The 24,708-nt window shown below is 44.2% G+C and overlaps 1 protein-coding gene across 1 annotated transcript; it reads left to right on the top strand.

Moving 5' to 3' along the window:
• Positions 1–3,727: 3,727 nt before the first annotated feature.
• CRYM (crystallin mu) lies at positions 3,728–21,062 on the top strand. The gene is made up of 8 exons (XM_032328508.1): positions 3,728–3,999; positions 4,503–4,656; positions 7,090–7,152; positions 11,520–11,621; positions 13,905–14,088; positions 17,238–17,359; positions 18,474–18,558; positions 20,719–21,062. The coding sequence occupies exons 1-8, from the start codon at positions 3,830–3,832 to the stop codon at positions 20,781–20,783; spliced, it is 945 nt and encodes a 314-aa protein (XP_032184399.1). The 5' UTR covers positions 3,728–3,829; the 3' UTR covers positions 20,784–21,062.
• The last annotated feature ends 3,646 nt before the right edge of the window (positions 21,063–24,708 follow it).

The raw sequence follows: 24,708 nt of genomic DNA on the forward strand, positions 1-24,708 counted from the left end.
GCATGCTGTATCCCCCACTGCCTCAGCCAAGCGATAGGACACTGGTACTTCAGTGACACCCCCCCTCTGGAACATTTGGGGCAAGGGGGTGTTTGTTGTACAATTGGTTGGTCTACTTTCTGTCCGTACCTGCAAAACCAGTTTCTAATGTAGATTCTGGATCATGCTCTACAGCTGGACATCAAACTTGTGCTGGGCACCTGGAATTCAGAGCCAACCAGCCTCCCTAAAACCACTGCTGCTACCAGCAGTCTGTGTAGGAGGAAGAAGGCTGCCCTACACTTTTATGAGGACTTCTTCCAACCAGGACTTCTTCAAACCAGACCTTCATGTTTGACAACTAAAATTCTATTAAGGACTTGGGTGACCTTACCCAAAGCCATGTAAGGAAGATAATTTTAGATAATTCCCAGACCCTGTCTTTTAAATAGTTATGCACTTATTTTGATGCAAATTAAAAATGACTAAAACAGCACATTAAATCATGTGCTAATTTTGCTCCTACTAAAGCTAAAGAAGGTATTTTAATTTTTAACAAAATATGTTAAGTAAATGATAAAAGAGACATCAGGAGGTGGTAGATCCTCCACAGAACTTGGCAGTTGGACTTCTGGTATATGTGGTCACCTAAAATTTCCCTTCTACCTGCCAGGTGGTACAACTCCTGATCCCAGCCAGAGATATTGCATAACTTTCATTTTGAAAAGGTTCTGGAGGGGTGCCTGGGTGGCTCAGTCAGTTAAGTGTCTGCCTTCGGCTCAGGAAATATTTTCTAACAGTTCTTCTAGCTCCAAACTTTCAAGGGTTACAAATAGTCGAATATTGCTTAATTCGTGAAACAAGAGATACAAATAGTTATTTAAAGTACTTTACTAAAACACACAACCTAGGGGAATTTAAACACCAGAGGAATATAGCTCCAATAAGACATGAGTGAAATTCTTTTATATCTATATATTTCATAGGAAGTTGGAGCACTTGGGTGTCTCAGTTGGTTAAGCCTCTACATTTGGCTCAGGTCATGATCCCAGGGTCCTGGGATGGAGCCCCACACTGGCTCCTTGCTCAATGGGAGCTCAGCCTCTGCTTGTGTGCTCTCTCTTTCTCTCTTGCACTCTCTCAAATAAATAAATAAATAAAATCTTAAAAAAAAAAAAAAAGAAAGAAAGAAAAGAAAAGAGAAGTTTCTGGAGCATCGAGACTAGTAACTACTCTGTGTCACTGGCCACAACAGAATTAAGTCAATCATGACCAATTTTCCCAGCGCTACTTTACTGAGGACCTGGGTAATGATACCCAAAGCTTTGTAAGGAAAATCATTTGAGTTAGTGAGTATTTAGTTTTGCTTCTTTTCCCCTCAAGAATAACAGGCTGAACTCTTTATTTTCTTTATACCTCTAAATATTTTTTAAAATTTTAATTTATGTATTTGAGAGAGTATGAGAGAGCACAAGCAGGGGGAGCAGCACCCAGAGGGAGCGGCAGAAGCAGGCTTCCCGCTCAACAGAGAGCCCGATATGAGGCTCTATCCTAGGGCCCTGGGATCATGACCTGAGCTGAAGGCAGATGCTTAACAGACTAGGCCACCCAAGCACCCCTATGCTTCTATATTTTTTAAATCCAATGAATATGACATAATAATAACAACACAAGTAATGTCCCATAAATGTTTCTGTAATTCCAAGACCCGTGCTAAGTATATGCCATATAATTTATTGTGCCAAGACCTGTGTTAAGTATATGATATACAATTTATTTCTTCGGTAAATATTTTGACACTTCCCCCACACACTGCCTTTTATTGCAATGTGACCATTTCCTGAAAAATGTCCTACACAGCTCCCAACCCAAATATTAGAGGAGTGACAACACAGGTACTCCAACCTCCTGATCTGTCTCCCAGAATACACTTTTGGTCCTCTGCTTCATCCCATACATTGATGCAAGAATCATCTTTTTTAAACTGTCAGGTTTTTTTGTTTGTTTGTTTTGTTGTTGGTTTTTTTTTTAGATTTTATTTATTTATTTGACAGAGAGAGATCACAGTAGGAGAGAGGAAGGGAAGAGATCACAGAGAGAGGAAGGGAAGCAGGCCCCCTGCTGAGCAGAGAGCCCGGCGCGGGACTCGATCTCAGGACCCTGAGATCACGACCCGTGCCGAAGGCAGCGGCTTAACCAACTGAGCCACCCAGGCGCCCCTGTTGTTTTTTTTTTATATTTTATTTATTTATTTGACAGAGAGAGATCACAGTAGACAGAGAGGCAGGTAGAGAGAGAGAGAGGGAAGCAGGCTCACCACTGAGCAGAGAGCCCGACGCGGGACTCGATCCCAGGACCCTGAGATCATGACCTGAGCCAAAGGCAGCGGCTCAATCCACTGAGCCACCCAGGTGCCCCAACTGTCAGCTTTTTGGAGTCTGTTGTTTCTTTTCAAAGAATCACACTTCTTAGCCTTCTAGGAAAGCTTCTTAAAGCTTTCCTAGTTTTATCTTCTGGTGCTCCCCAGACATCAGCTCCCATCCCAATACACACACCCTGTTCCAACCCAGTTCTGTCTGGCAAGATACTGTTTCTAAAGACTAGACAATATTCCTTCCACCATAGGTTTCACCTAGCCTGAAGTGCCCCCTTTCTCTCTTTCTGCCAGTGTAGCTTAACTGTTAGGAGTAGAGTTCTGGAGACTGACAGATCCCAACTGATCTAATCCCTACTGATATGTTGGATGACCTTGGACAAAGCCCTTCACCTCTCAGAGCCTCAAATAGCACAGCTAAAAACACCTACCTACCTATCACAGAGGTTGTTGGATAATTCAATGAGATGATGCACATAAAATGCATGGTACAGTACTTGGTACATAATAAAGATTAGTAATCTGTCCCTGTTATCATTTGTTGTTGCTGTTACCATTAATTTTATTTGATTTGTTCCCCATCCTTCATAAAACCTTTATCTAAGCAATCAATGTCAAAATGATCACTTTTCTTTAAATTATCAAACATTTATTTTTCCTATCACTGATTTGACAGCTAGAATTTAGTGCCCCGTATTGGTGGTTTCCTTCCTGTGCACCCACTGTCTTATTTCCTCTTCTCTAGAACAAGCTCCTTGAAGAAAAGATCTAAATCGTCGTAAGCATCCTTAGGCATTTTGGCTCTTTGTGTGACTGAGGCCGTTACATATTGTCCTGGAAACTTTCCCCTTTTAAAAACGTGAAGGTTAGTTGAGTTAGCCTAAAAGAAAATTGCACTTAAAGCAATCAGTGGTGTAGGATCTGGCGGTGGGAGTAGGAAGGTGGTTGAGGTAAGGGACTCCAGGTAGGGGCAGAACTGAAAAGAAATGATTTTTTTTTTTTTAATAACCATCTCCTTTGATCTAAGGTCTCCTAGCAGCAGATAATAATTTAAGAAAAAGGGACCCTCACTAACATTTGCCCTCCATCTCCCCTGCCTCCTCTTTCCCGGAGGGGACGACTGGTGGGGGTGGGGGGCGGAGGGATGGGGGGTGCCTAAGCCCTTTGCAAGTAACGTGACTACAGCTAACCAGAGGAATTGTGAAACCGGACCCAAGAATACTACCTACCAACCCACCGCCTGAACTGCGATCCTGGGGAATCCGTAGCTGGAGGGGACCCAGCTCAACCAACCGAGGCCGGCGCGGGTTGGGGGCGCGGGGGAGGGGGGGTGTGGGCGGAGACCAGCATTGCTCCGCCCCTGAAGCTGGGCGGTGACCAGTAGGCGGCACCGCGGCGCCGTGCGCTCATATAGGGCGCAGCCCCAGGAAACACCGAGCGCTTTGCCCTAGCTGCAATTAGGAGGTCGGTGGCAAGATGAGCCGGGCGCCAGCGTTCTTGAGCGCAGCCGAGGTGCAAAAGCACCTCCGCAGCTCCAGCCTCCTCATCCCGCCGCTGGAGGCGGCTCTGGCCAACTTCTCCAGCGGCCCCGACGGAGGAGTTATGCAGCCGGTGCGCACCGTGGTGCCCGTGGCCAAGCACAGGGGGTGAGTGAGGAAGGCCGGGGTTAAGGGCTGGAGAAACTGGAAAGGTGGAACGCGAGGCAAGCGAAGGGGGCAGCGGGAGAAAGGAAAAGAGGGCTTGCCTGCCTAATCATTGCTGGTAACAGCTGCCACCTAATATTGGCGCTAGCCACCGGTCAAGTGACGCTTTATAGAGATTTATCTTGTTAAATTCAACACATTATCCGTATAGGTAGGTATTGATAATATTTTATTGATGGGGACAATTGAGACTCAGAGAGGTGAAGTGACTTACCCAAGATGACATAGGTAGTGGCAGAACTGGAATGGTTTTTCTCATCCAGATGGCTCTGTGCTGTTGAATGTACTCTATGTACTGCCTAAAGGTAGGACAGAGGAGTGGGGGCAACGGAGGACAGTAGGGCAGTGACTGAGGAAAGAGAAAGGAAGGTATATGGGGACTTGATAGGACACCCCCAGTCTTGGTAAGAAGGGATTGAAGCTACTCACTCCCTCTCTCTTTGTAGTTTCCTGGGGGTCATGCCCGCCTACAGTGCTGCCGAGGATGCCCTGACCACCAAGCTGGTCACCTTCTACGAGGGCCACAGCACCGCCTCCACGGTCCCTTCTCACCAGGCCACTGTGCTGCTCTTTGAGCCCAGCAATGGCTCCCTTCTGGCGGTGAGCAAACTCCCTGCCCTGGGGTGAGGTGGGGCCCCTGGGCCCAGCGCTAGCCTCCGAAATTAGTTCTCTGAGTGAGCACGGGGAGACACGTGCCCCTGTCTGAACGATGATGATGTCTCTGGATACTAGCCGCGGTGAAGATTACCTGTGAGCGTGTGTCTGTTTCTAGGCCTGCCTGAAGATGCATATAGCCCAGCACCAGAGCCCACTGTTGCTTCAAGTGTGTGACAGACAGTGTGGAAGTAACAATCTCCTCATTCCTGAGCTTGTATAGGACAAGAGCTTCTTGTCCTATACAAGTTACTCCAATATACAGTTTAATCAAACTCAGTAGCCAAGGAAACATTTATTTAGTGAACCTCTGTAATGTGGAAGAAAACGAGTGTCCTGTAATCCTGGGGAGTCTTTCCTGAGAGATACACAGTAACCTGTTTTAACATTTCATGATAGCATCAAAATAGAGCAGTAGTCCTTTTACTGAGCACTTTGTATTGGCTAGGCATGGTTCTGAACGCTTTACCTGTATTCACTCCCTCAATACTTAAAGCCACTCTGTGAGGTAAGTAGTAGTATTTGCCCCCATTTTACAGATGAGGAAACTGAGTCCTAGAGCAACGATGCCCATCTTACCCAGGTTTACATAACTATACTTCAGACCTATTCAGTGTTAAGTCCATGGTCCATATCCTCTGGAGACTGTGTCTCCTGCCTTTCCAACTGCCATTTACTGAGAGCTTACCATGTGCTAAGGAAGAGAAATTGATCTCAGTTATGACAATATTCCTCGATGGGAGGGGTTTTTTTTAAAGATTTTATTTATTTATTTGACAGAGAGAGAGAGATCACAAGTAGGCAGAGAGGCAGGCAGGGAGAGAGGGGGAAGCAGGCTCCCTGTTGAGCAGAGAGCCCAATGCGGGGTTCGATCAGGACCCAGGACCCAGGACCCTGAGAGCATGACCTGAGCCGAAGGCAGAGGCTTAACCCACTGAGCCACCCAGGCATCCGTTAATGATATATTCCCTATTAAATGGAGCACTATCACAAGATGCCTTCTCCCAGTGAATTAATATGCGGAGAGGTTTTTTGTTGTTTTTTTTTGAAAGATTCTATTTATTTATTTGACAGAGAAAGAGAAATCACAAGTAGGCAGAGAGGCAGGCTGACAGAGGGGGAAGCAGGCTTCCTGCTGAGCAGAGAGCTCGATGCAGGGCTGGATCCCAGGACCCTGAGATCATGACCTGAGCCGAAGGCAGACGCTTAGCCATCTGAGCCACCCAGGAGACCCGGGAGATTTTAATTCACATCCCCCTCCCCCAATTTCTGTTGGAGTCCCTGAGGCTCAAAGTAGTTGAGCCCACTTTGCTTGAGGTCACACAGCTGGTTTGTGAAAGGCCCAGGGAATCGTTGCTAGACCTGTATGATCATGGGACTTGTACTCTGTACTCATGTGCTCTGTGCCCTCTACCCTGCAAGCTGGCTCTGAGACCAGGCAGTTGAGTTGTTACCAGGGACAATCTTCATTATTCCACCCAAATCTCTGGATCTTAAATCCTCCTCCCCTGAATTTCAGGCTCCCTGAGTACAGGAACCCAGCTGTACATTACTCCTCTGGAAAGACTAGCTCTTCCCAACCTACACTCATTCAAAGGAGATGACATTCACACCACCTGCCAAAGGTGGTTCCCTAGCAAAGCGGGACGACCTCGGGCTTTTAACGAAATGACAAGACCTTTAGATCCTTCCTGAATCTGTTCAGTAGTAAGTGATTCACTTCCTTTTCTGTAAATATGAGAACACTGGTGCTACCTGGTAAATTTCAACCAAGATGGCTAACTTAAAAACAGGAGGATAGTGCAAAGGATGGTGATTATTTTTAGCAAGATGTAATTCAGAATCACCTGGGGAGCTTTTGAAAACAAGGATGCCTGTGTCCCTCCCTTCGAGATACAGAGTAGTTAATGTGTCTGGGCCTCTGTAACTTCACAAAGCTCCCCACATGTGTGGCAGAGACAGAATTTCATGGCCCTTGAACAGATGTCAGATGACTTACTCTAATTCCTCAAATTCCTCCTTCACTTGATGCTTTGAGAAACCCAGGGCAAGAGAAGAAAATGGGCAATTCTTGAGGGCTCATCGTATATGAGACATCTACATTTCTGTGACTGCTTTTAAGCCTCATAAAAATCCTCTGAATGGTTGGCATTATTTCTTTGTTTTTACAGGTGAGGAAAATGGTCCTTAGAGAGTAAGATGTTTCTTCAAAGTTGCATTTCTCATTAAGTGGAAGAATTTGATCCAAATCTGATAGCAAGCCTGTGCTCTCTGTAGGATAGTATGATGCTTCCTAGGGCTGCTCATTTTGAGCTGCTTCTCTCTGCTTAAGTTCTGGTGAGGAGTGCCCCTTGCTCACTGTCGCTCCTTTCCTCCAAGGTCATGGATGGAAACATCATAACTGCAAAGAGAACAGCTGCAGTTTCTGCCATCGCCACCAAGGTAAGACTAGTGCCAGGCTGTACTGCTAAGGTTTGCTGGAGAGTCAGGTTGGGTGTCTCCAGCTTGAAAGCCTAAGGACGATGTGAGGAACTTATTTTGGTATTCCTTTGGACACAGCTGGAACTCCAAATGACAAGTATGGGACATAAGGTGAACACAGTGATTCACGAAATTATTAGCTACCATTTAATGAGCACTACTGGATTCTAGGTACTCTACATACATTATGCCCAATCTTCACATCAACCTTGCAAAGTAGATACGATTATCTTCATTTGCCAGATTTAGTGAATGTGGTTCAGAGAGGTTAGGTGAGTTGCCCAAGATTGCACAGCTACTAAGTGACAGAGCAAGAATTTAATATTTGACTTTTATGACTCCAGGACTGCTTTGCGGCCCCTATCCCACATTGCTCCTGGTAAATCAGTGTGGTTGCCACAGGTCAAAGCCAAGAAGCTGAGGGGGAGCTGAAGAGATCTGAGCAGATTCATGTATTCATTTGGCTAATACTGTCTGAGATCCTACCATGTATTGGGCACTGTTCTAAATATCAGGGATATGGCAATGCGCAAAACAGGCACGGTTGGTTAGACAATAAACAAGGTGAAAAGTTTGATTTGCCAAGAAAATAATTAACCAACAACAAATCCCTTTTGAATTTAATAATATACTATACTATATATAATATAATATAATATAATATAATATAATAGGATTTGCTTTTTTTTTTTTTAATTCTTTTTAGATTTTATTTATTTATTTGACAGAGAGAGATCACAAGTAGGCAGAAAGGCAGGCAGAGAGAGAGAGAGAGAGGAGGAAGCAGGCTCCCTGCTGAGCAGAGAGCCCGATGCGGGACTCGATCCCAGGACCCTGAGATCATGACCTGAGCCGAAGGCAGCGGCTTAACCCACTGAGCCACCCAGGCACCCAGGATTTGCTTTTAAAAACAAAACAAAACCTACTTCCAGCAGAAAACAGTGTGCTGGACAAACTAAAGCAGAATTGAGAATATCCTCAGTTGGGAGTGGTGACTTCCCAAATTATCCAGGGAGGACCTCACCCCTCCCAGAAGGTGACATTGGAGTAGAGACTGAAGGAAGCAAGTGAGTGAAGAGGGGAGGGGGACACTCTTCAGGCAGAAGGGAAAGCGATGATGTTCCCAAGCAGTGTCAGGTCATCCTACAAGAAAAACAGTATTTTTAGAGGTTAGGTTAGGGTTAAGAAGAGGAGCATTGGAAAACCGGGTGTCTTCACATGAAATGGAGAAGTACAAGGTCTGCTGATGCTAGTTTGTGACGCCTGAGCATAAAGGAAGTGTGGGATGTGGAGAGGAGCATACACCAGGTGTTCAGATCGTAAGATGGTTAAGATTTTTTAAACGCAGGATGGGGGGAGAAGAATGTAGGATTAATCTGGTAATCGTGTAGGAAGGGGGCAGACTACAGGACACAGCTGGACGAACTGGTTTTTTGAATTATCTCCAGACCTAACTCAGACTGAAATGAGCAAGGGACTCCCTGAGGAACACATGTATGTTCAAGGGTACAATACTGCCTTACATTTGTGTGTGAAGGTCTTGTCAAAATAATTTCCAGCCCATTGTCTTGACATATCTTTGGGTTTCTGTGAGGAAAGCAAAGAAGATATTATTGGCCCCATTTGCTGTGGGAGGAGATGGAGGCTAGGGCTTCCTGATGCCGTGTAGCTGCGGGGTCTTCCGAGGCTCAGTCCCAGGACTCCAGGATCATAACCTGAACCGGAGGCAGATGCTTAACCAACTGAACCACCCAGGCACCCTGTGGAAACCAAACTCTTGCAGCATCCAGTTACACTGGGCTTTTTTGCATTGATAAAAATCTGCACTCCCACAAGAGTTAAGAATCATTGAGTTGATGCTCAGAACTTAGGCTGAAATGTCACAGCTTTATGCCCAAGGATACAGATGGGTTATTTCAATAAGGAACAAAGGGGCTATTATACTTTTTTCCCTGGAACAGAGAATGTTTTCTTTTCTGCTTCTCTTTCGTTTAGGGCTTTAGGGAGGATGAGATGTATGGGAAGTTTTCGGGCCTGACAGTCACTGTAACAACTTCTTTGCATATGGGTTGCACGTAACCTGAGTTGAGTACTCTGACATGCTTTCTCAAGATGACAGTATATATCAGGGTTTATCCCTGGCATGTATCTGTTCAACAAATATTTGAGTGCCCACCAGGGTCCAGGCCCAGTGCTCCGCATAGAGCATAGAATGGTGAGCTAAACAGTACCTGCCATCATGGAACACAGAGTCCATTTGCGGAAACAGATATTAACCCAAAGATCATACCAACAAATGTAAAATCACAACCCTGACAAATACATTGAATGCAAGAGAAGAAATGCTGTGAGAGGGTATAACAGAAGGTCTGTTGAATTTGGGAAGGCTTTTCCTGTATAAAGGATATCTGAGCAGAAATTTGAAGTTTAGTAGGAATTACTCGTAAGGGACAGAAAGGAAAGTATTCCATGAAGAGGAAAATCTGTGCAAAGGCCCTGTGGTTGATGGAAGTACATGTGCTTGGGAGTCTGCAAAGAAGCTGGTGTGGCTAAAGGACAGGAAGTGCAGGGGAGCATTTCTTAAGTGGGAGCTGGAGACATGGCAAGGCTAGACGGACACAGTGCTACTCATTAGCAGACGCCGATGACACACACACTTTCAAACTCTACCATAAGAAACCTACCAGATTCAACATATTTTTATTATCTGCATGCTATGGTAAAAGAATGAAGTACCACTAGTCCTCTTCTTTTTTTTAAATAAATCTTACAAAAGTTATACTATTTAGGGAAAGGGATGTCAATTGTAACATTATTACCAAGGCAACAAATTATCAAGACAACAATCAGAATTAAAGATTTAGTTTCAGAAGTTGAAGGTTACTTTTACAGGACACAACAACAATTTCTGAAACCCACGCATACTTCTTAGAATAGATTCATATTAACTGAGAACAGAAAAAACGATTGATTTAGTTAAAGAAAAATCAGCTAATTCTCCTCGTTGCATAAGAGCATAAGATTGAGGGGTTCTGTGGATATTGTAATTCTGAAAATGTTTCAAATCAGATACTTTGAATGCTATTTAATGGCACAAAATGATATCTCCCCTTCTGCAGCTATAGGAGAGATGAACATCTGCTCGTATTTCTGAGACTCCGTTTTGCTAGTAATTAATAATTCAAGAGACTTTCACTTTTAAGATTACATTCCAGAAATGCTATAATTAACATTGTAAGAAAGAGCAGGCCCAAGGAACTAAAATTTGCTACATGAGATAGAGAAACGGCAAGAGAGGGTCTTGCTTAATATGGATGGTTTGAGGAGCAAGTGATATCCTCTATGCCAGTAGTTCTCCACACAGAATGATTTTGCCTCTGGCCCCAAGGACATCGAGGAGTGGGAGACATTTTTGGTTGTCACAACTAGGGGAGGTAGGGGATACTGCATCTAATGCATAGTTAGGGAAGCTGCTGAACAACCTGTAAAGCATGGGACGACCCAGCCCCCCACCCCAGCCAATGGGGAATTATCCAGCCTAAATGTCAGTAGAGCTGAGGTTTAACAACCTCACTTGATTTCTTATGCATAGTTGTAGGTATGTGCTAAATCTGTGCACATGAGACCATCTCTGTCCTCATGGGCTCATAGACCAGGACAAGAAAATGACTCTGTAAACAAATAAGCATTGTGAAGTGGTAACTTCACCCAGGGAGGTCAGAATGACTTCACTGGAGTCATTGATGGAAGGTGATCATAAATCCCACTCCCAAACACGGACACACATACATCCAGAGCATGTGCCCCAGAGGCTGGCTCTACATGGAGGCTGAGCCATGGGTTCTAGGTAGCTCTTCAAAGTAACTCGGGGCTCTGAGAAGTGGGTGTAGCTTCTCATGTCCCCAAGACAGGGCAGCCCAGGAGAACAAATGTGGGTTTTGGAGAATCAGAGACGTGGTTTTGGAGCCTCAGCGTGCCATGTCATAGTTGTAGGACTCTGAGCAAGTTCCTTAACCTCTCCAGACCCCGATTTCTTTATCTGGAAGAGGAAGATGAAAGTAGGAGTGCCTAGCTCATGGGGTCCTTGGCTGGTCTAAATGAGATCAGGAGGATAAAGCATTGGTATATACTGGGTGCTCGGTGAAGGCTCCTTCCTCCTCTCCACACGCCACAGAGGGGAAACTGAAACATAAAATTCCATCTTCTTCATTGCCTGACATAGGGAGGGAGACAAAGATAGAGCATTGGGCACCTCATGTTCAAACTGTATCTGTTCTTCATCTGGCCGCTCTTTCTCCCTTGACCTTCACCTCGTTTGTCTCCCATAGTTTTTGAAACCACCCAGCAGTCAAGTGTTGTGCATCCTTGGGGCTGGCGTCCAGGCCTACAGCCACTACGAGGTCTTCACAGAGCAGTTCTCCTTTAAGGAGGTAAGTCCAGGAAGCTTGAGGGAGAAGAGGGGAGGGAGCAGTTGGGGCCTTTAGCTCTACTCCTTCACTGCGACCTGGGCTATTCTGAAATAGGTCAAGTCTGATCTCTTTTCATGACTCGCCCAGAAGTCCCGTTGGAGGCAAAGAGACCTGAATCACCTGTCTCCAGCTTCCCATTCCTAGGGTATGCCAGAGGACGCAGCAAGCCCACTTGGTTAAAAGATTGTGTTATATCCATTGCATACATTCAGTTTTCCTTTCTGTCCCTCTCTGTGCTTCTCTAAGGAGACTCTGGGATTTTTTAGGCATTCATGGGTATGGACACACAAACTGGGAACGAGGCCTAGAGGGCAAGAGACCACAGCACCCTGCCTCAATAGCCCCAGTGCTGGTCTGCCTTTGCCCCAGTTATGCCTCCCACTTCTTTTTTTTTTTTTTTAATTAATTAATTTTTTAAAAAAAGATTATTTATTTATTTATTTGAGAGAGAGACAGTGAGAGAGATCATGAGTGAGGAGAAGGTCAGAGAGAGAAGCAGACTCCCCATGGAGCTGGGAGCCCGATGTGGGACTCGATCCCCGGACTCCAGGATCATGACCTGAGCCGAAGGCAGTCGTCCAACCAACTGAGCCACCCAGGCATCCCTGCCTCCCACTTCTTATGGAAACATTTTATGCTTTTATTTTTTGCACATGTGTAAGAGAGGTAGGGCAGATTTAAAATATGGCATTTTTAAATTTTTTTTTTAATTTCTTAAGATTTTATTTATTTGAGAAAGCGAGCAAGCCCAGGTAGGAGGGGGGGCAGATGAAGAGGGAGAAGCAGACTCCCCACTGAGCAAGGACTCCCCAAGCAGGGCTCCATCCCAGAATCCTGGGATCAGGACCTGAGCCAAAGGCAGATGCTTAACAGATGGAGCCACCCAGGTGCCTCAATATGACATTTTAAAAAAATGACTTATTTACTCATTTGAGACAGAAAGAGAGAAAAAACATAGAGAACGGAGGGGCAAAGGGAGAGAGAGAATCAAGCAAGCAGACTCCCCACTGAGCAAGGATTCCCTAAGCAGGGCTTGATCCCACAACCCTGAGGTCATGACCTGAGCTGAAATCAAGAGTCAGCCCTCAGTGGATTGAGCCACCCAGGCATTCCATAAAATATGACTTTTTAATGATAAAAATAATACCCCTGCTTTGGCAAATATCGACTGTAAGGAAGAACAAAGAAAAATGCCTTTTATCTGTTTTCAGAGATAAGCAGTTACCACTTTCCAATCCTCTCTTTAGTTTTTCATAAAGTAGTGTCCATCATGTTAGATATACCCAGTTGTATATCCTATCTTTCCATGAAATGTGCTAACATCATCACTTTGCAGGTTACCCATTTTTTATATCCACTTGCATCATTTTTTTATCCAGAAGGTGCTGTGGGTAACCATTCTCCTTTGATAGGGTATACTGTATTCTTTTTTACCTTGGTTGATGAACTTAGTTAGGCATAACATTTACTTCTGTATTTCTTACCTTTCCTTTTGGGAGATGCTTTAGGCCTTGTTTTCTGTTGAGGGTCGACAACCCCCACTCCTCGCTTGCAAGTTCGCTAAGCAAGCCAGCAACTCCCTGCCACCTGGTGAGGCGAACTATCCGGCTCCTGCCAGCGTCTGCCAGGACTCTAACTAGTCACTACTCCCTGCACTCCTCACTGCTCAAACCCTTCTTGTTTTCAACCCCCTACCTCCCCTTCAGAGATCAAGTTATTCCACACACAGTGCTGTCCTAGAAGCCCACATCTGCTCTGACTCCTTTACAGTCTCAAACACAAGGTGGGAGTTGGATGCTGACCGTGCCCAGTTATCATGTGCGTTTCGTAGACCTGAAAACTTAGGCTGCGTGAGGTTGAGTCATTTCAGGAGTGAGCAGTATGGGACAGAGTGAGGATTGATTCCAAGCCTTCCTAGCTCCACAATTTGCTCCACTAATGATTAGATTATGTAGCTATTAAGCTACAGAGGCAGGGTATCTCTGGCTAGAAGTGAAAGACTGTTCCTGCTTCTTGCAAGGAGAAAGGAGTAGAGAAAGGTCATTTTCAAATATTTGGTCAGGTGTCTGCCGCAATCAATGCTGTGCCCTTGGTTAGATGTTCTTTCTCCGTAGGAGATGATTTAAATAACCAAAGCCCTTACCCTAGAGAGGCTCATCTTTCCCCTGGTACTCTGGGCTGGATGAAACTTAAACAGCCAAACAATCATGACACCAGTGTCCCTCTTGTTACCCCCCAACGAAGGTGAGGATATGGAACCGCACCAAAGAAAATGCAGAGAAGTTTGCGGACACGGTTCAAGGAGAGGTAGAGGTCTGTTCATCGGTCCAGGAGGCTGTGACAGGAGCAGATGTGATCATCACAGTTACCATGGCAACAGAGCCCATTTTGTTTGGTGAATGGGTGAAGCCTGGGGCTCACATCAATGGTAAGTAGAATGGCTCCGTGAGTGTGGGTAGGTGGTGACCAGAGTTGTCCCTTAGGCTGGACCGAGTGGCTGCATCTGCAGAGCTCTTTTACTCATGCAGAATGGCCAAGCCTTTTAAGGTTTTCAGAAACATGTGAGCCCCGAAAAACAATATTCACTCAAAAATTATGAAACAAAAGTCACAAGCCTGAAACTTACAACAAATTTAATTAAAGTTCTATAAAAGGTAACATTATGGCAGGTGGTCAGGCACCGCTAAGTTCATAAATGTAATGAAATTTAAATCACAAAAGCCACATGAGTCATTCTTTCTTAACAATACTTAGAATTATTCCCACCCTCCCTCAAAATAGTTTTTTTATTACAGCACAAAAGACATTTCTTGTGACTTGTGGGCGCTCATTAGCACGTGTGCTGGAATGGGTGGGACTCCAAATATAAGAGTTCCTGGGGCTTCTGAAGTTTTGAAGATTTTTCTGAAGATTTGAACTGGGGCGATCTACCCTCAGAGCCCAAGCTCTTAAATTACGTTCTATATTATCTTCCAGTAAGAAGACTGGAGTCTGTGCATAGCGAGGCAAATACTAGAGATTTAAACATGTTATCGGTTTTCTGTTTTAGTGACAAGCACATGGTGTGAACTCAGAAGCTGAGATTTCTGTACCTACTGGCAGATGAGCAAGCAGGAGCCAAGATTACGCATTCTATCCCTAATGTGTATTGCGTTCCTACCATGTGCCAGGCACTGTTCTAGATGCTGGGCAGGCCAGAATAAGCCACACTCAAGGTCACTGCCTTCCTGGTGCTTGCATTCTAGGGAGGGGGAGTAGATAACAGATAAACAAACAGATGAAACAAATAGATGGTTCCAGCTAAAGATTAATTTCTGTGGAGTAGACAAAAGTGTGGCACGTCTGAGGAAAGGGCCAAAGTGAAGTGAAGGTCTCAGTGGGACTGGTGTTAGGACGAGGCTTCAGGGAATAAGTAGACAAGAGATGGGTGAGTTCTGGCTTTATGGACAGTAGCCCCCTTTTCTGGAAGGTCATCGGAAATCACGAGAAACCCATTCTTGGAGAAACAGACAAGAGCTGAATCTTCAGCAAGATGGAAATGATTTTTTTTTTCCCCAGCCTAAAACAGCGTGTACTTATTACCTTGTAGTTTCTGTGGTTTCGGAAGGCTGGGCAGGGGTCAGCTGGGTCCTCTGCTCACACAAGGGGGAAATCAAGGTGTTGTCCAAGCTTCGGTTTCAGCTAGAGGCCAGACCCCTGTTCCAGGCTCAGGTAGGACAAGAGTGCTGGCTTCCTGGGGGCGAATCTCAGCTTCTAGAGGCCGCCCACGTTCCCTGTAATGTGGATGCTCCATTTTCAGTGCCAGCAACAGGGAATCTCTCTCACACTGTGAATCTCCAGGAAGGGCTGCCTCAATTGTGAGTCAAGGCATCGCTTCTGCGTCCCTAGCCTAAAGACAAAATTGGTTTGTGTGTTTACAGAGGCATCACATATACTTCAGAGTATGTTACCAGTGCGGTTGACAGGGAAACACCAGCAACAGATTTTACTTGCTTTGCAGCTTGGCTAAGAGATAGGCCCAATTCCACTCTCGCCTGCATTTCGCTCATCCTCTCCCCGCACCACTGCCCCCCTCCCCCAGCCAGGGTCTGACCCTCACCCATTCTAGCTTCACTGAAGCAAGGCCAGGGTCGCGTCTAAGTCAGGCCCCTCCCTTTGCTGCCTGGCACACCTCCATCTGCCCAAGTGGCCTCCCACAGCCCTTTGAGAACTCGCCCTGCTCAGAAGAATTGGGGCAGGGGAGGGTTGGGGGGAGACCCAAGTGCCATGAGAAGGGATGGCTTGAGAAACCAGGGTTTTTCCCACCAGCTTATGATTTATTTACAAGCTTCATTTGGTTCGTGCTTTTGTTCTGTAGAACCCCTCACACAAATGACCTTCAAGGACATTTTTACACCACTCTCTTTGAAAATTAGAGGAGGGACCACAGCAGGAGCGGGAGCAAGTAGGGAAAACTGGACGCAGTGTGAGAAGGCACATAATATGTTGGCATGAGGCTTTGTAGTGGTTTCCAAAGACTAGTTGGCCATGGGCTGCTTCCAGCCAGCAGATGTGTTTTGTTTGGACCATAGCATGCTCTAAAAAATCAAGAAATAACACATGCAAATAGATTTCCTGCTTCTCTTTTAAGAAAAAAGGGGGAAAAAAGGAGGAAGGAGAGACTAATGGCAGCCCTGCTTTCTCACATGGCCTCAATCAGCTTGAGCTGCAGGATGCCTGCCCTCTCTACATGGGCCGGCTTTCTTCTGTGAACTTAGGTCCCCACCATTTCCAGTGCGGTCCCTCTGACCAGCCCCGCGGGCATTTGGTGGTGGCCTCTGCATTGTCTTATCTGCCAGGAGGCATGTTTCCTTGGATTCTTCATTAAATTCCTGGGCTCTCTGCAAAGGACATGAAATCTCGGGACCAGGATGGAGCCAGCTTCCTCTTGATCAGGGTTACTCCGTGACCCTGGTGCTGGGCTCTTTTGTCAAAGTTAAGAGAGAAATGGTTAGGGGTGACGAATGAGAATGATTCAGGAGGAAGCAGATCGGCAAAAGACGGAGGAGAATGGGTTGTGAATAAGCGGCGGGTGATGTCTCTGTTTCAGGGTTTTTGTCCAGAAGTCGCTGCCCCGGATAAACAGAAGAGGCGTGGAATGCATGGCTCCCTCTGAGTCGTTAGGTGCACTTATCAGAGACAGAACTGTGGCAGGCACCTCCACTTCTTTGAACTTCTGTGTGTGCATCTTTTAAGTGAGAATCAGACACGAAGCGTACTTGTGAGGACTATAAATAATATGTGTGAAACATCCCACGGCTAGGAGGCAACCAATAAATGAATGCTAAGTTGCTTCAAAATCTTTTAGAAAGATCATGATATGAAATGAAAGAAAGAAAAAAAAAAGGAGTTCTTACTGATGAGTGTTCATTCTTGCTGATCAGGAGGGGTTGGCATTGGGAAAGGCGGCACCCCAAATCTGAATGTTCTCATGTGTCCTAGGTCACCGCTTTCCCCCCACCCTTCTTCCGTTCTTTGGCACGTGTAGTGTCCTTTGTCACTGTTTCTGGGCTCACGGTCTGTTTTGCTGTCTCTTAGCCATCGGAGCCAGCAGACCCGACTGGAGAGAGCTGGATGATGAGCTGATGAAACAGGCTGTGCTTTACGTGGACTCCCATGAGGCTGCCCTGAAAGAGTCCGGAGATGTCCTCTTGTCAGGGGTGAGCCCCTCCTCCTGGGAGGCTGCTGTCCAGGAGGCTTCAGTGGGATCCCAGGGTTCCATTAACCTCCCCTTCCATTTGGACTCCTCCAAACCTCAGTCACCCCCACCTCTTTTGGGGGTTGGGGAGGGGGAAAAATTGGCAGCTCCTAAAACATCTCTTAACCCTTTCTAATCCCAGTCTAGGGTAATGTGGCCATTATGGTGTTGACATGTGTTTTCCTGTCCCCTTTGCCTGGAGAGAGCAGCTTGACGGATTTTTTCCGTCAGACTGAGTTGTCCTATAAGGCGGTAAGATTGGGAGAGAAGTGCCCGGAAACCTTCCCAGTGTGGCCAACAACACAGGACTGGGGTTGGCCACTTTCTGGCCTCATTCTTTTGTAAACAGAGCATAGGATCCAGAAGAGGGCTGCCAAAATGAGTGTTCAGATAAGAACATGCTGATTTCCTCACTGACATACCATCTTGGCCAGACATTACCCCAGCCACAAACTTATATCTCGACATTCATGGTATCACAAAGACAGATGCTATGCAAATAGCATATATATATATATAATATATATATAACATATATATTATATATATATCATATATTATATGTCATTTATATTGTTATATATATTATATATTAATTATATATTATTTATATATAATTAAATATATATTTTATATATTATTTAAATATATAGAAATATATATTTTATATATTATTTAAATATATAGAGATATATATTTATATATTATTTAAATACATATTTATATATTATTTATTATATATTATTTAAATATATAGAAATGTTATTCATATATATTAAGTATATTGTTTTAATATATTTATATATTCAAATATATATTATTTAAATGTATACATTTATTTTTATTTATTTATTTCTATTAAATATATATATATTATTTTTAATTAAATAAGCATATATATGCTTATTTATGATATATGCTTATTTATTTTTTTAATGGGGAAAGCCAGTTTGCATATGGTCTTTTTGTCAAGTTTCTCCCTTACCAGTGGTGGCTGCCCTCCCTGTCCTCCCTCAGAATGTGGCTGGAGTGGACATTGGCTCCATGGTCTAGGTCAGTGTGTGTTTGTTTCCCAGGCCGAGATTTTTGCTGAGCTGGGAGAAGTGGTGAAGGGAGTGAAACCAGCACTCTGTGACAAGACTACGGTGTTCAAGTCTTTGGGTAAGGACTCTAGCTCCCAGGGCATATATCCAACCAGAGCACAACGCAGATTTGCCCACTGGTGGAAAGAGGAATGAGTCACCTGACTCAACAGCTGAGTTATAAAATCCGTCACTTGGGTCAATTATTTACATGTCTTAGAATAGTAGGTAAGCCCAGGAACTCTGAAACTGGGTGGTCCTGGGCTTCCCTTCTCTGCCACTCCCTGGACATGCGTCCTTGGGCAAGGGACCTCACCTCACCTGTCTGAGCCACGGCGGTCTCTTCACTGCTTGTTACCTCTAGTGTTTATGAGAATTCAGTGATGTGTATGTACAATGATTTGCACATAGCAAGTGTCAGCAGTAAATAATTTAGACTTAGATCTAAACGGAAGTCAGAAGAATCAAATAAGATTGAAAACAGAGAGGGAGACAAACCATGAGACTCTGAATCATCAGAAACAAATTGAGGGTTGCTGGAGGGGTGGGGGATGGGGAGATGGGGTAACTGGGTGATGGGCATTAAGGAGGACGTGAGAGGTAATGAGCCCAGGGTGCTATACCCAACTGACGAATCACTAAACTCTACTCCTGAAGTTTATAATACACTAGGTGTTAACTACCTTAGATTTAAATAAAACCAAAAAAATAATAATAAAGTGATGAAAGTCAGAAAGAAAGTATCCATCAGAGGTGGGGATGGGGGATAAAGTTGTTACAAGACAGAGAGCTTAAGAGAAATAGCAGGGAGACCCACCGGAAGAGACCCACACAGGAAGTATGACCTGAGACCCCTTTATTCCCTTCCCCTCCTATCCTCCTGCTTGCTGACTGGAGAAGGGCTTCCATGGGGAGCCTCGTTACCACCAGAGTTGTGCAGGCAGAAGCCCAACCAAGGGCAGGCTCCCTTGAACCTGGCCGGTCTGCCCCTGAGTGCAGCAACTCCACCCCAGCAGACCTAAGGAAATGGACACGTGTAGTAACAGAGCTGATAATTTTCTGATACATCTAAAATACTGAAAGACTCCCAAATCGGTTGATAAGTAGTTACTGCCCTGAGCCCCTCAGGGATGCCATCTGCCATCTCTCAAGATCTCCCCTATTTCCTAGTATCAAGCACCCAAAGCTTTTCTTTTTTTTTTTTTTAAGATTTTATTTATTTATTTGTCACAGAGAGAGATCACAAGCAGGCAGAGAGGCAGGCTGAGAGAAAGGAGGAGGCAGGCTCTCTGCTTAGCAGAGAGCCTGATGCGGGGCTCCATCCCATGACCCTGGGATCATGACCTGAGCCGAAGGCAGAGGCTTTAACCCACTGAGCCACCCAGGCACCCCTGCTGTACCCTTTTTGAGCAATGCTTGTTTTCTTGCTTTGGGGATTGGTTTATTGACACATTTTTTCATCTAGCAAGTGCATATTAAATACTTATTATGTATTAGAATCTGTACTGGGGGCAGGGGTGTCTATGAAAATTAATAAAAATCAGCCCCTGTCCTTGGAGAACCTATACCCACTTGAGGTGAAGTTATGTATCCAAAATAGCAAGACAAGTGGGGTTGCTGAAGGATGTGGGGATTAGACTAGACCAAGGATCCACAAACGATAGCCTGTGGGCCATACCAAGCCCATCACCTGTTTTTATCCTGCCTTCAAACTAGGAAAGTTTTCTTATGAAATGACTGGGAAAAAAAAATAATAAAGGAAGACTATTTTATGACAGATGAAAATTATATGAAATTCAAACTTCAGTGTCCATAAAGAAAATGTTATTGGAACATGGCCAGGCTCATTTGTTTACCTCTCTGGTAGGACTGCTTTTGCAGTACAATGGCAGACTTAATCCCAAGACACCACAGGGCCTGCAAAGCCTACACATGTACCATCTGGACCCTTATAGAAAGTTTTCTGGCCCCTGAACTCAACTTTGAAGGACCCTTAAAATGTGTTTAGTGGGCATTGCTCACTTAGCATCGTTTCCCTGACCCCTTCCCCCTCCCCCCTGCCCCCCATTCCCTCACAGACCTCCCAAGCCTAAGCTCACCTCTGGATATCAGTCCATGTTTCCCCAGACGGGCATTAGTAGCACGGACAATGTATTAGGAAACTGCAAGTCACAGGGCCTGGGCTGTGGCAGGAAAAGTTGTTCTGACAAAAAATGAACCACATTTCTGTCCATTCCAGGAATGGCGGTGGAAGACCTGGTTGCAGCCAAGCTAGTGTATGAATCCTGGTCATCTGGTAAATAAAACAAAGGAACTTTCCATTGAGGTAGAAGCTACGGCTCAAGGGATGTTGTTACCAGCTGTCTTGTGATTTCTAGATCAAATAAGGGAGCCCCATGCCTAGGGAGCTATAGTTTTGAGCTTATCATATCTTACCTTAAATAATGAGATCCCTATTTGTGTGTGTAGCAAAACTAGGTGGCCATTTCTTCTGTTACATCTGTTTATAGTAATACTCCCTTTCCCCTGTATTTCACTGCATTTTGTAATTCCTTGAAATAAAGCATTTCCAATTCTGCTGTTCTTGCTTTGGTCATTTCTGTGTTTCATGGCAAAGAAAGTGAGGGGAGCATCTGCTTCCATTCATTCCCTGGGGGAGTTTCAATGACTATAATTAAATTTATTTCTATTTTTTAAATTAGCATACAATTCTTATACCCGTGTGAAGTACACAATTCAGTGCTTTTAGCATGCTTACAGGGAGCAACCATCAAGACTCTCTAATTCCAGAACATTTCAGCACTCCCAAAAAGAACCCTGGTACTCAATAGCAGTCACTCCCCTTTCTCCCTTCTTCCCAGCCCTGCCAACCACTGATCTACTTTCTATCTTTATGGACTTGCCTCCTCTGGACATTTCACATAAATGGAATCAAACATTATGTAGACTTTCATTTCTGGCTTTTTAGAATTTAAATCTCAAGAAACAGTGGAGCTTCTATATTGGCCAAGACTCCTTTGGTCACAAGTGGTAGCGACCACAACGCAAACTACCTTAGGCAGAATGAATGAAAGAGGAGTGGAATGTATTGTTTCTAGTATTTAAGAAGAACCCATGTAACAGGTCATAAGCTACAGCTGTTTCCAGGTCTCCAAGTGTCCACAGGACCCAGTTTTGCTCTCCCCAATCCCTCAGCTCTGTTTTCTTCAGTGTTGGTCCCATTACTAAGTAAGTTTTCCCCCTGGCTATCCTCTTTAGCAACCCTAGCAGAAATGGAGATTATCCCAGAACTGAGACTCAGTGGACCCTGTAGGTTATGTGCCCATTTCCGTGCTTAACATTCTGGCTAAATGAGATAGATCAATCTGGTCCAGGCCAGTGCCATTTGCCTATCCCAAAGAAATATCATCCAGGGGAATCTGATGTCCCTATTATCCAGGCCTGGGTCACAAGCTCCCCCTTGAAGTCAAGAATAGACTCAGCCCACCTGACCACATGAACTAATAGAAGGGAAGGGGTCTCTTAGCAAAAAGAGGGAGAAATGAATATTGGATAGGCAAATCTATAGATGTCCACCAAAGTATCAGTGTTGAGAGGGTCATTAAGAATCATCTAGTCCATAACAAATAGCATGGAGGACATGGGGAGTTAGAGAGGAGAAGGGAGTTGGGGGAAATTGGAAGGGGAGGTGAACCATGAGAGACTATGGACTCTGAAAAACAATTTGAGGGTTTTGAAGGGGCAGGGGGTGGGAGGTTGGGGTACCAGGTGGTGGGTATTATAGAGGGCACGGATTGCATGGAGCACTGGGGGTGGTGCAAAAATAATGAATACTGTTCTGCTGAAAATAAAAAATAAATTTAAAAAAAAAAAAAAAGAGTCATCTAGTCCAACCTTCCCAACTTACAGTTGGGGAAACTGAGGTGTGTTTTCCCTAGCTCCCCTGAATCACTAGCAGAGTTGTGTGACCTTTGGCCTGCCGAAGACCCCATCCAAATCCACCCCCATTCCCAGGCTGGTTATCAGATAAGTCAGCAGCAAACAAAAGCATTTTCTATTACTTTGTTTTCCTACCCAAACTCTTCCTAATAGGTCCTTTTTTCATGTTCTACGTGACCTAACCCCTACCCTAGTTTATCATGTTTGCCAGACTGTCTGAATGGGGGCCATTGCACTGGAATAAAATATCCATTTGATCTGCATCTGCACATCCCAAGTGACTGTGAAGTCCTTCTGGGGACCTTAATGGTCACAACACTAAAGGATGTGTAGGGAAGGGTGTATGGTAATGGGATTATTAAAATTGCCTCGATTACAGTAATTTCTCTGACGTTGGCCATAGCAACTTCTTTCTAGATATGTCTCTTAGGCAAGGGAAACAAAAGCAAGAATAAACTATTGGGACCACATAAAAATAAAAAACTTCTGCACAGCAAAGGAAACAAACAACAAAACTAAAAGACAACTTACTGAATGGGAGAGGATATTTGCAAGTGACATATATAATAAAGAGTTAGTATCCAAAATGTATAAAAAATATATACAACTCAACACCAGAAAAACAAACAATCCAGTTAAAAAATGGGCAGAAGATTTGAACAGACATTTCTCCCAAGATGACATCCAGATGGCCAACAGACACATGAAACAATGCTCCACATCACTCATCATCAGGGACATGCAAATCAAAACCACAATGAGGTATCACCTCGCACCTGTCAGAATGGCTAGAATCAAAACCACAAGCAGCAACAAGTGCTGGCAAGGATGTAGAGAAAAAGGAATTATTATGTGTTGTTGCTGGGAATGCAAATTTGTGCAGCCACTGTGGAAAAGAGTATGGAGGTTCCTCAAAGAACTAAAAATAGAAAAAACTTAAAAATAGAACTACCATATGATCCAGTAATTCCATTATTGGGTATTGACTTAAAGAAAATGAAAACATAATTCAAAAAAGATAGATGCACCCCTGTGTTTATTGCAGCATTATTTAGAATAGCCAAATTATGGAAACAGTACAAGTATCCATTGATAGATGAATGGATAAAGATATGTGTGTGTGTGTGTGTGTGTGTGTGTGTGTGTGTGTGTATTTAATGGAATATCACTCAATCATAAAAAAGAATGAAATCTTGCCATTTGCAACAACATGGGTGGATCTAGAAGATATAATGCTAAGTGAAATAAGTCAGTCAGAGAAAGGCAAATCCCATATGACTTCACTCACATGTAGAATTTAAGAAACAATTGAGCAAAACTAAAAAAAAAAAAAAACGAAAGAAAGAAAGAAACCAAAAAAACCAGACCCTTAACTACACAGAACAAACTGATGGTTACTAGAGGGAAGGCGAGCCAGAGGATGGGTGAAGGGGATTAAGAAATACACGTATCCCGAAGAGCACTGAGTACTGTGTAGAATTATTTAATCACTATATTGTGTACCTGAAACTAATATAACACTGTACATTAACTATACTGAAATTAAAATTTTTTAAAATTGCCTTAATTCATAGAGATCTTCTTTTGTTCTTTCTTGAAGAACCCATACCATAACTCTATTCTAGACCACCAAGTTAGAACAGAAAAGAAACAGTCCTCACAGAGGTAATTAAGAGGTATAAACTTCTAGTTCTAAAAATAAGTCATGGAGATGAAAAGTACAGCACAGGCACTATAGTCAATAATATTGTGATAACATTGTACAGGGACAGAGAGTGACTACACTTATCATGGTTGCCCATTTCATAAAGTATATAATTGTCAAATTACTGTGTTGTACACCTGAAACGAATGTAATATTGTATGTCAAGTATATGTTAATAAAAACACAAACACAAACAAAAACCAAAGTCCTCATCTCCAAAAGCACACAGTCTAGGATAACAGAGCTGTAAAAAGACAATTACAGGACCATGCCTCAGTGTCGCAGAAACACACAGTCAAGGGCCCAGCAGGAAATTATTGCCACACTCAAAAAGGGGGGATTGGAGAGAATTTCATGAAGGGACTGTTGAGAAAGGAGAGGGGCGAGTTACAGGGAGCAGGAAGGGATGGTAAAGCCTGGCAGGGCCAGCAACAGTAGGAAGATGCTACCAATCCTCGCTGAGTTGGCATAAGCAGTTAGGGAACTCGGCACGTATCGGAGCCACAGCAGTAATTCTCACTGTTTCACTCATATATTTTGAGACAATTTTTGCGACTATTGCCGATATGGTAATTACCCTTTAGA

The sequence above is a fragment of the Mustela erminea genome, chromosome 20 (genome assembly GCF_009829155.1).
Source record: "Mustela erminea isolate mMusErm1 chromosome 20, mMusErm1.Pri, whole genome shotgun sequence".
Lineage (NCBI taxonomy): Eukaryota > Metazoa > Chordata > Mammalia > Carnivora > Mustelidae > Mustela > Mustela erminea.

What these genes read in the sequence shown, in the direction of transcription:
- CRYM (XM_032328508.1), top strand. Translation starts at nt 3,830, where the DNA reads ATGAGCCGGGCGCCAGCGTTCTTGAGCGCAGCCGAGGTGCAAAAGCAC. An exon ending in TTTCTGCCATCGCCACCAAG is followed by an intron (nt 7,153 to 11,519) that starts GTAAGACTAGTG and finishes TGTCTCCCATAG; the next exon opens with TTTTTGAAACCACCCAGCAG. An exon ending in GAGATGTCCTCTTGTCAGGG is followed by an intron (nt 17,360 to 18,473) that starts GTGAGCCCCTCC and finishes TTTGTTTCCCAG; the next exon opens with GCCGAGATTTTTGCTGAGCT.